At 39.6% G+C, this 11573-nt stretch overlaps 1 protein-coding gene across 1 annotated transcript; it reads left to right on the top strand.

Moving 5' to 3' along the window:
* The first annotated feature begins 757 nt into the window (after positions 1-757).
* Positions 758-1596, top strand: TIC20-V (TIC 20-v-like protein). Its single transcript, XM_089991317.1, has one exon. It carries the CDS (start codon positions 866-868, stop codon positions 1487-1489), a length of 624 nt encoding a protein of 207 aa, XP_089847443.1. The 5' UTR covers positions 758-865; the 3' UTR covers positions 1490-1596.
* Positions 1597-11573: the final 9977 nt, after the last annotated feature.

The raw sequence follows: 11573 nt of genomic DNA, 5'->3' as shown, positions 1-11573 counted from the left end.
ACTTTCAATCTTGATAAATATATTCGATATAGACCTCTTTAATCATATGATTTTATAAGACCCAGCCATATGGGCTAGCCGATTATCTAATTACAGTAATGACCATATAAATTCGTGCTCGAATATGTGTCACCTCTTGGTCTATCAATACCAGCCAAGAGGTTGGGCATTGTTCCTTCAACGAGTGAGAAAAAAATTTGAAAACTATGCACGAGTAGCATTGTTGTTAGAATATGTTTTCGAACCAAATAGTTTTCCAAATCGGTTGAGAGAATCGGCTGATTCATAATTAAATCAACCATTTTGAAATCGTTTTTTAAATAAAGTTTGAAAATCATAAAAAATCATGAAATTATGAAAATATGAAAATAAAGTAAATGACGACTTGTCCGTATGCATAACCAATTGAATAGCTAATAAATTGCATAATTATCATAAAAGCTAAAAAAGTAAAATGAAAACCGATTCAACCGTTTTCTAGAAAATAATTGAAGAAGTGATTCGATTCGATTCAGACAACATTGATTGATAGAGAAAACCGCAATTTATCCGTAGATTTCTAAAGGAGAGGAATTCATTTACTAGCGGTACACATGAAGAATTCCCCCATTTAAGAAGCTGGAGAAATATTGGTGAAAATTTTTCGTACCCATGCATGCCCTGCTTTCCCATGTGGCATGAACATCCAAACTTTCTAAGAAATTTTTTACCACAAACGTGGCTTCGGGGCATTCATTAATTTCATTCCGCATAACCCAATCTCTTTTGTGTCTCTGAAGCAAGCCCCGTCTGAGTGAAATTCAATTCCCCATCTATTTCCATTCTTCTCTGTAGGTGGGGTGTGAGAAATCCTTACCCAGCATCCATGGCTACACCCTCACGCCCACTCTCAATCTCACCCCTCATCCCTCACTCCAATACTCAATTTTCAATGTCCCTCCATTCCCTCTCTCTCTATAGAAAAACCCACTTCAAAAAACCCACTATTAGGCAAAACACCATAGTGGCAAAGGCCAAAGGCGATTCTGTGGACGCCCCAGATCGTCTAATCTCTGCAGTTTGCTACTTCTACCCTTTCTTCGACGGCGTCCAATACGGGAAGTACGTTATCACTCAGTTCTCTGCTATCCAGGTCTTCCTTCAGCCGCTGGTGCCGGCAATCAGGGTCTTCAAAGGCTTCCCTTTAAACGGGTTCTTGGTGTTCTTGACCCTCTACTTTGTGGTGGTGAGGAACCAGAATTTCAGCCGGTTTGTGAGGTTCAACACCATGCAGGCCATCGTTCTTGATGTGCTCCTCATCGTCCCTGACCTGTTGGAGAGGAGCTTTAACCCCAGGGAAGGGCTGGGCTTGGATGTGGTGATGAGTTTGGACAGCACTGTGTTCCTCTTCCTCTTGGTTTGCTTGGTTTATGGTTCTTCTTCTTGTTTGTTGGGGCAGTTGCCCAGGTTGCCTATCGTCGCTGATGCTGCCGACAGGCAGGTACTCTGATGGTCATTGTTATTTGTTATGTTTATATATAATTAATTCTCTCTCTTTCGTGGATGGTTAGTGTTCTTTTGTTGAATTATTTGGTAGTGGAAATTTTGGTTTTTGTTGTACTTTGTTAATATGTTCTTTCCGGGAAGTTACACCATTGGTTTAGTTAAGAATCTGCTGCAGCTACTTGTTGTTGTTGTTGTTGTTGGTGGTGGTGGGGGTGTGTGGTTGATACTAAGAGAATGTACATGTATAAAACACGTACTGTTCTCAAAGTGAGTGTACGTTATCTTTTTTTTCTTATTATATAGAGCTTGCCTTTGTTGTATGATCTTCTAAGAAATTTGGAATTGGAGTTGATTTCTGATACCACTTGTTGGATTTGAAAGGTGTAATTGTTCAAACACGAGACCTATAAGAACCAACTATTCTAATAAAAAAATTCCCGGATAAGTGCACCAGGGAACCCCATGATGGTTAAAATTTATGCCCTTTAGTAAGGAAGAAAACTTCAATCCAGTAATCACAAAACGGAAGATTTGTCTTCGTACCATCGAAGATAATGCACAAGGCCTTTTGTAAGCTGTCACTTAATAAGGATCCAACTCAACATTCGGGCTCCGAGGTTCAAATTCAAATCAAATGACATAAGAGCGTAAAGATATGGATGTTATACCTCAAATCAAATGAGATAAGGGCATAAAGATATGGATGTTGTGCCTAAGAAGGATGAGGTATGATGGGATTTACATGCAATCCTGGAGTTGATTTTTTTGATATTTTACTAGAAGAAACCACCCCAGGCACAGAGACCTAGTCGCGCTAGCTCAGCCTGCCGTACTTACGTTTGTTGTGTTATCTCAATAGTAAAGCTCTTAAATTTCTATTGTATATTTCACTACTGATACATACTCTGTATATGGATGTCCCTGTGACTTATTAAATAAAGAAATAATATGGGTTCATTTTCTTAAAATTGTTCAGTGATGAGGGCTTGAGGAGGTGGATACTGGGTATAGAATATAGATAAATATTTTAGGTTTGAGAGTGCCCTATTAGGACTAGGTTATCATGCCTTGAGAATGGGTAGGTGGATGGGTTGGATATTGGGTTTTGAGATATTTATGGTTGGGTTTCTAAAGGATCTAAGTCCACACAATAAGCTTGAGATTTGAATTAGTGGTCCAAGGGCAAGGGGTGGGTGATCATGATTCAAGATTCAGTGAGGTAATATGTAATGTTGGGTGACAAGTGTCATGGATTTTGAGATTCTATAGGTTGAATATTTGGGGCATTAGGAAGGGAAGGTGATTGGTTAGTATGGGTTGGAAATTGTGATGGATGGAATATGAACCTGGAATGATAAGCGATGGTGGTGGCATAAGGAAAATGTGTGGGGATTTAGACATGGGAGGCATGGAACTAATGGATTTGACATAAGGAAAAAGGACCCTCATCAAACACTACAATGTATTCCATGTGATGGACATCAGAGCAAGTTTATCATTGAAAAGTAAAGTCGATTACAGTTAGGAAAGAGGAACCTATATGAGTGATAAAGCATATAGACCCATTGCCTTGTGTTAAGGCCTTGGTAGTTGGAATAAATTGATAAATTGGCAGATCAAAGGTACTATGATGTGTAGTACCAGAGTCTGGTATCATGCATCATCACCAAAAGATTGTACATAGTATGCATGCGGGGCAAAGCTTTTGGGTCAAATTTCATATTTTGGCATTGAAGTGCTGTGTCGTCAACAAGTCCACATGCTTGGCATGTCATAGGAGTTGCATGGGATGTTTGTTAGTTTTGTTTCACGCCCACAAAATCAGGCCGATTTTTCGTATTGGGATGCTTGAATTTGACATACGTTGGCTGATGGACCAACCAGATCAAAGGCTTGTGCAATTTCAAGAAGATGAGCCTCATGATGCAATAGGAGCCCATAAAGTTATTGCAAGTTTAGGCTCAGGTCTTGTTTGGATGGCAGTGAATAGGGCTGCATATTCATTAGGTAACAAATAGAGGGTGTGTGTCACATATCATCCTCTTCAACTGGTTTTGAGGCTGTGACAAGTTGGTGTGTTAAAACCTTAGCCTTTTGGATATATAGGTCAATGGAGTCTGACCCTTTTGAATATATTGTAGTTGGTTTTGAATATGCTCTTTTGTCTCTTCTTGAGCTGTATGAGAATGAAACACAATTGTGGTGCATATTCATCTTTTAGTGCTTGCCAGACTGATGTGATATGGTTAAGCCAACTATTCGACTCTACACCATCTTGGAGAACGAAGAAATTATCCATGAGTGCAGAAGCTGATCTTGTCTCTCTCATAGGACAAAGCAGAGTTACCAGAAGCTTCTTAGGTAGGTGGGAAGCGTGCTTCCAAGAAACTCACTTTGGAAGCGATATCCTCGCTTCCAAAACTTCATGGGAATTTTGATTCCCCCCATGCTTCTTCTATGCTTCCCACACACATGGTCTATGCTTCCTATATGCTTTTCTCATATTTCTTTTCATGTTTTTCATGTATTTTCTCTCACATTTTCACTCACTTCTCATGTACTTTCTCTAAATTGGTAACCATCATTGTTAGATTTTAACAAAAATGAGCTCTTTTACTGAAAATTCATGAAATATAAGAATAATCAATTTTATTTTAGTTTCTATTTGCTTCTTGTTCGATTCCTATTCAGTTACCATATTGCTTCATTTTTTATTCCTATTTTGCTTTCAAATTGATACTTCGCTTTCCGCTTCCTGTATCGTTTTCCGCATTCACTTCCTAGTTTGGCAACCTTGGGACAAAGTCTGGATCTAGAACTTTACCACTTCCTATTGTGATGGTATCGTGGTGGATGTGGTACCAATCCATCTATGAGCCCATCAAATTATATGATTTGAATAAAGGGATAAAATTATATCCCCCATAGAAGATATTTGTAACAGCCCAACTGAATTGGACTTGGATCCATTCCCATGGACAAGAGAGTTGGACACAAAATTTGGATCTAGAAGACCAACCTAGTTAACACCCTCTCATTTTGGGGCAAAAGATTTAAGAATCAGATCAATGAACAGTCCAATTCAACCAAGATATTTATGTGATATTGGATCGAATTTGGAGCATGGATTGAAACCCTTTTATTGGTAATAGTTGGGGCTGGATCTGGGTTGTTATAACGGATTCAGACTGAATCCAATTGGTGTGGGACGATCTAAGAATGACTTACCTAAATCTGCTAAAGTAGGAAACTTCTAGAGCTATCTAGAATTCTAGATACTAACAAGGATGCTTACATTGGTCCTATTAGGGGGTTTATATAGATCTATGACTTGGCCCCTAAGTCGTCCCTTAACCACCCTATTAACTCCTATCTCTTTACCTACCTTGCCAATGTTTATGGTCTTGGATAGTCTTAAATGCTTCCTACTTGGGCGAACTTAGGACAAGACCTTCTTAGACCTAACTACCCGAATTGAGTTGGGTTCTAATAAGGGTTACCGAAAGCGCCATAGGACTTGGGGAAGCACACTTCCCCGAAGCGCGTTTCGGAAGCACGAAAAGTGAAACTTCCGAAATGTGCTGGGAAGCGCCAAAGAAAATTGGGAAGCAAACACGCTTCCTATTTAGGGGAAGCACACTTCCCAATTAATGGGAAGCTTGCTTTCCCTTATTTTTTCCTTTTTTTTGTTTTTTTTTCTTCTTGTTTTTCTTTCTTTTTTTTCCCTTTTTTCGCTTCACCCTCGCTTCTTAGGTCACTTCTAGTTCGCTTTCTAGGTCATTTCCGGTTCGCTTCTCTTCTCGCTTCTGAAGTGATTTCTGGTTTGCTTCTAAGTCATCCCTCTATTCCCGCTTCGTAAAATTTTGGAAGTGCCTAACTTCCTGCTTCTGCTTTCCGAATTGCTTCCCACTCTTGCTTCCCCGATTGTCAACTCTGGTTCTAATCCAGTTGTTAGCCCAAATCCAACCTAACTATTGCAAAAAAATGGGTCCTAACCCATGCTCTCCTAAACCCGATCTAATATTACAAAAATGTTTTGGTGGGATCAAATAGTTCATAGATCTGATTCTTTTGCTCTAAAATGAGGGTGTTAACCAAGTTGGTCTTTTTGATCCAAACTTTAGATCCAACTCTCTCATCCATGGAAATAGATCTAAGTTTGACTTGGCTAGGCTGTTATAATAGTCCTCCAAAGAGAGCTTCGTGACAAAGAAATGTTGAGGTTCTATGTCACACGGACTCGGCTAGGGAGGCACCGCACCCGAGTCGACATGCCCCGACACGAGTGCGGACACGGGTGCGGCTTCGGACTCGGCCCGGACTCGGTCAACGCCGAGTCAGACTCGGTCAACGAGTCGAGCCCGAGTCTGTCCACATTTTGGACTCGATCAACTTTGGCCGAGTCAAAAAATGTTCATTTTTAGGACAAAAAACAAAAAAAAATCATTTTTAAAAAAAATATATATATAACCAGACTGTGCAATGCAGTTGCACAGTCACTGCACACAGTCTGTGACTGTGCACAGTCTGCACAGTCACTGACTGCATTGCATAGTATAAAGTTTAAACATTTGAATGTCAAAACTGAACTGATCACAAAGATGTGAATGCTATATTAAAGGGGCCATTTCAAAAATTGGACCAGTACAGATTATGGACCATTTCACAAGGTCATAGTTTCAAGTTTTTTTTCCTTTAACCATGGCCCATAGATGTGTTTACCTTAATTTTAATTGTTTACTAGAATTATTGTTATATATATATATAGCCGAGTCCCCGTGTCCAAAATTTTTGAAATTGCGCTGCACCCGTGTCGCACCCGCACCCATGTGACATAGTTGAGGATTCATTTGATGAGGTGAGATGGTATGACCAAAATCCATCCTACAATAGATGTGGCTTAGAGAGAGAGGTTATGCTTCTTTTATTTCTATTTCATCCTCTATCTTTTTCTTACCTTGAGAGGTCATAAGGATGCCCTTTTCTTATTAAAGAAAATGAATAAATTTCAATTCATTAGAGTGAACTCCATTCATTTTTAGGGGGAACATAGGGAAAAATGAAAATGAGAATTATTTGTATAATACAACAGCTATGTCACATGGGTGCGGGTGCGGCACTTTCAAAAACCTTGTGTGCGGGGGAATATATATATATATATAGATAGATAGATAGATAGATAGAAGGGGTGTCCGGGGGTTCCCCCTAGCACGGGTCCCGCTGCGCGGTCAGCGGGCGGGGGTCTAGGGGGGGCGCCCCTGGCGAGGGGTTATAGGTGGGCAGCGCCCCCCCCCCCCCCCACCCACCCACCCAAGATTTTTTTTAAAATTCCGCAGCCCATTTCATAGGGCAAATTTTAAAAAAAAAAATACAAAAAATGGACCAAAATGACCCTGGGTGCGTTGACCGCACCGGGTGCCGCACCCGCGTCGACGTGGGTGCGGCACCTGTCTGGCTGAATCCCTGTGACATAGTACAACAGCATGATATTCATATATGACACCAATATATATATATATATATATATATATATATATATATATATATATATATATATATAATATGTTCTGGTGCTGAGCTGTACAATTGAGATTCAAAAGCTTTGTAAATGAGATACAACAATAAAATCAACTCCATGATTTTAGGTAACTCCAGTCACACATTGTAACTCATCCTTCTTAGGTGTTACTTCCATATCTCTACGCCCATATATGGTGCTTTATGCAGGCCTCTCCTTACCATATCTAAAAGTGCATATTTAAAATATTTCTCATTTTTGAAGAAATAAATGGAGTAAACCAGGCTCCTCCATTTCTTCCCTCCCCTCCTTTTTTTGAACTTCATAGCCACACTGTAACATTCTTCTCAACTTGACCCTTCATGTCTTGCTGCAAAATCCAAAGCTCTCTCTCTCTCATATATATAAATATATAATATTCATGTTTATAGTCAAGCTGGTGCCTTGCACCAGGTGCTAAAGTGTTAGTGTTTTGTATCCATGGAGCAAAGATAGGTTGTAATTATATAGCGGTATCTGAAAACAACTCTTGGAGATGCCCCAAACTGCTCATGGTATCATTATGAATATACAAGCCAAAACTGTGAAGGCCTAGAAATATACACACTCAATTGATATGTGATATGATTGCATCTTGGTGCCTAAGGACACGATCTAATAGATCATTGTTGTATTGAGTAGTTGGATCATAGTCTCTTACCATAAAAATGGCTTCATGTGCTGCAGCACCAACTATGAGAAATCTGCCATCCACATGTGATGTGTGAACAACGAAAGTTGTGTACCATAATCAATAGCATATGGTATGCATAAGGGGGAATAGAGATGATATGGTCGGCTACAACAATGGTTAAAGGACCTAAGATAGTTAGGTTAAGAGCTAATTGAGCATGCCATGACATTGTTAGGATCTAATAGAGACCCTTATGACCCTCACCTGTAAACGGACCCTTATGAGCCTCCCAAATCTCTTTCAGGTCATGATCAATGCCCCACCTAGAGTTCTGGAACATGATCTTGAATCAGCATGTGAACAAGGAGATAGAACAGGAAAAGGCATGTGCTGTTTTTTATTGTGACAATTAAAGTATAGTGTGTTACATGCGGTAGTCTCAGTCTGCACTTGCAGCTTGCTGACATAGCGAGCTGCTAGTTTTACAAACCATCTAGCTGATGCAGAGCAGGATGGACCCATATCCATACAGCAAGCAGAGTTCGTCTCGGGTCCGGGACCGGACCTGAGACCCGGATCCAGCTGAAGCCTTTAAAAGACCCTCCTAGGGTTGCGCGCAGGACAGAGATTTTCAATATTGCAGCAGCCGTTTTCTTCAGCAGTTTTCTTTCGTTATTTTTTTGATTTTTATCTTTTGCTAAGCTTTTCATTCCAGCCAGTTCGTTCCTTATTATTCTTTTATTTGCTCGTTTCTGTTTTTTGGTTAAGCCTTGTAACCCTTACCAAGTTCATATTAAACTTTTGATCGGATTGATTCATCCGTTGCCCTGCGTCATATTTCCATTGAGCATCTTGATGTTGCACGACTGTTTGTGCCTTGGAGAATTGGCATAACGTCAGCACCTTAGCCGACCACGGTCGATTCCTCCGCCGCAGCAAAGAGCGTTAACGTGGCACCCATCAACGTGACAACTTCAAATCCCTCACTGCATCCACGAGTTCATCGTCAGTCCCCTGTGTGAAGGTGACGATTCCCATCTCGCTGCATCGATAAGGTTGAGGTTTTCCCCTGTCATCACGTCTACCCATAGCGTGACAGCATCGGTTTCTTCGCTGTTTTATGAGTAGCAACGTCGGCAACCTGGTCGTGAAGTCTCGGTCTCTCTTTCGCTGCATCACTAGCCTAACCCATTCTGGCTTCATTCACACACTCCTAGTGAATCTTTCCTGTTGTTTTACTCTAAACAGATAGCCCTACATCTGTCTCACAGTAAACCACTTGTTTCCTATCAAATCATCGTTTCTTGCTAGCAAAGCAGATATAGCAATGGAAAAGACTCCTGTGTGAAGGATCAGGGTCAGTCAAGTAGGTGAATAACCAGAACTGGGGGGGAAGTGAAGAATAAATTAGCCACAGCTTTGGCATACAGACATCCATTCAAATAAAATATTCTTTCTTTTTCCATTAAAAGTTGTCACTAACCTTTCAGTCTATGTCACACGGACACTCCATTTTGCCCTTCGTACCCGTGCCGACACACCTGTCCCCATGACGACACACATCGTCACCTAAACACGCCATTTTACCCTCCGTACATACAAGTTTGTATTCAATTTATAATTTATAATTATATTTTCAGTTTATAACTTTATATTTTTAGTATATAATATATATTTTAGATATAACATATATATTTAGATTATATTCAGTTTATTTTGAATTTATTTTGTATATATATATATATATATATATATATATATATATATATATATATATATATATATATATATATATATATATATATATATATAGTCGTGTCCCCCTACCCACATTTTTTGAAATGGCCGTGTTGGACCCATGCCCATGTGACATAGCTTTCAGTGAATCCCATTAATAAAGCTAGCCTGTTAGCCCAACAAGGTTCTTACTAGGAGAGAGCTCTATAAACTTTTCTTTTAGTTTTTATGTGGATGGAAGTGCTTTCAGGTTGTTCCAATTGTGACTTGGTCAAGAACTGGCTCAGGAGAAGAGCAAACTAAATGACATTCATTGATGTATCTTACTGACAAGACAGGCAGCACAAAAATGAGTGGAGGCATAAGTGCAAGAATCCCCCTTAAAAACACTAACTTCTGCAAAGTGCATCCATTTATGTGCTTCAGGCATCTTTGATGTCGAAGGACATGATGCTCATAATGCAAGATCTATTTCCACTGTCTCTTCTTCTATCAGTGAATGTAGGAGCACTAGCACTGCCACATCACCATCATGGATTGATTCTAGAACCAAGTCAGTCAAGGCCTCTATCAGTATAAAGCTACCTTCACTTGGAAAGTCAATGGTTTCTCTTTCCACTGCTGATCTGTAAATATAAGGCCTTTGAGGACAAACATAGAAGGAATCGACCCATCTTTTATCCATCTATGTGCTAGCTATCTTGAGACGGTTGGTTTATTCGTTATTTGTCTATATAAGAGCATGCTATGTTGGGAACAGAGGTTGCACTTCTCAGAATGAAGGGATGGAAGGTCACTTTGTTTCACAGGCAATGATCTCATCTTTAATTGCAACTCTCTAAGGAGTTTGAGGCAAATTTTTTGGTTTTGCTAATGAGTACACATGAAGCACATTTCCAACCTTTTAATTGGCAACACCTTTGCTACTTGGAGGTGGCCTACTACTGACAGTTACATGGACAGAGAAACTTCTCTATTAGAGGGAAGGTGAAAGTGAATTCTTTCATCAGTTTTTTTTTTAACAACCCAGAGAAAATCATAATCCTTTGTTAGAGGGATGGTGGAAGTGAATCTTTTCATCACTTGACTTATTTATCTCAGAGATCTGCTGTGCCTACCTTCAATGAAATTTAATGTGAGAATTATGTAATATTCACTTGTCTGAGGGAGTGGTGTGTTTGGTTTTATGTTTTTCTTCTTCTTGTTAGGTTAGTCAATTGCCAGTGCAGCTGACCGGTGACTGCTTGTGATTAGTATTATGATTTATCTTTTTTGGATGAACCTGTTATTTGATGTGTTTGAACTTTGTGTATATTTTCTGGTCTGTTTTTCTGTTCATTGGAGTTGAGCATTTCTCATCTGGATAATTAAGCAGTTACTGTTTCTTGTGCAAACCATAGCAGCAGAATCTCTGTTGCAGTACATCATCATTCATTGGCTTTTTAAGCCACAGCTATTCATAAAAGAAAAAGACCAAGTTTTAGGCTAATTTAATTCCTCTTCGCTTTTAATTAGGTTAATCAAATGCACACCTTGAACTTCTTAAGCATTGTTGAAGTGATTAGCTTTCGGTATGTTTTCAAAAGAATACCTTGCTTTGTGCTGTTATTCCTCTTTAATCATTTACAGTTACCATAATATTACCGCCGCTCTAATGGATATTAGAGATGTGGTATTTTAAGATACCATGCCTTTCTTTGAGTGTGGGACCTGGATATCCCACTCGAATGCAGCTAGTGGAACTTTTTGTAGTAAGGATATCACAACTAGAAAATCCTAGCTCAAACCTGACTTGAATAATATTCTGCTCGACTTGAATGTGATCGAATATTATTTAGGTGTCTAGTTTTTTATGCCCGTACCTGGCTATTCTGATTTGATCAGGTCAGTTCCCTAGCACAGATCTAATCCATTGGTAGTCCTAGGTGAGAGGGCAAGTAATGGTTACAGTGAACTAGGTTGTCGAGGTGAAGTCATGTTGGATCTAGGGAGAAGTTTGCCAAATCTTATGAAGATTGAACCTGAGCAATTGTGACAATCAAGCCTAAGTATTGATTGCATATGTAGGTTCAGACAAGGCAGTGAACCCAGCCTAATCATGGGCTAGATACCCAGAGTGCATTGAGTTAAGCAGCCTGATCTCCACCTTTAGTGGGTTTG

Source organism: Nuphar pumila, chromosome 16 (genome assembly GCF_984573655.1).
Source record: "Nuphar pumila chromosome 16, dmNupPumi1.hap1.1, whole genome shotgun sequence".
Classification (NCBI taxonomy): domain Eukaryota; kingdom Viridiplantae; phylum Streptophyta; class Magnoliopsida; order Nymphaeales; family Nymphaeaceae; genus Nuphar; species Nuphar pumila.
Note: the sequence above shows the minus strand (reverse complement) of the source record. Positions and strands in the feature narration are given on the sequence as shown.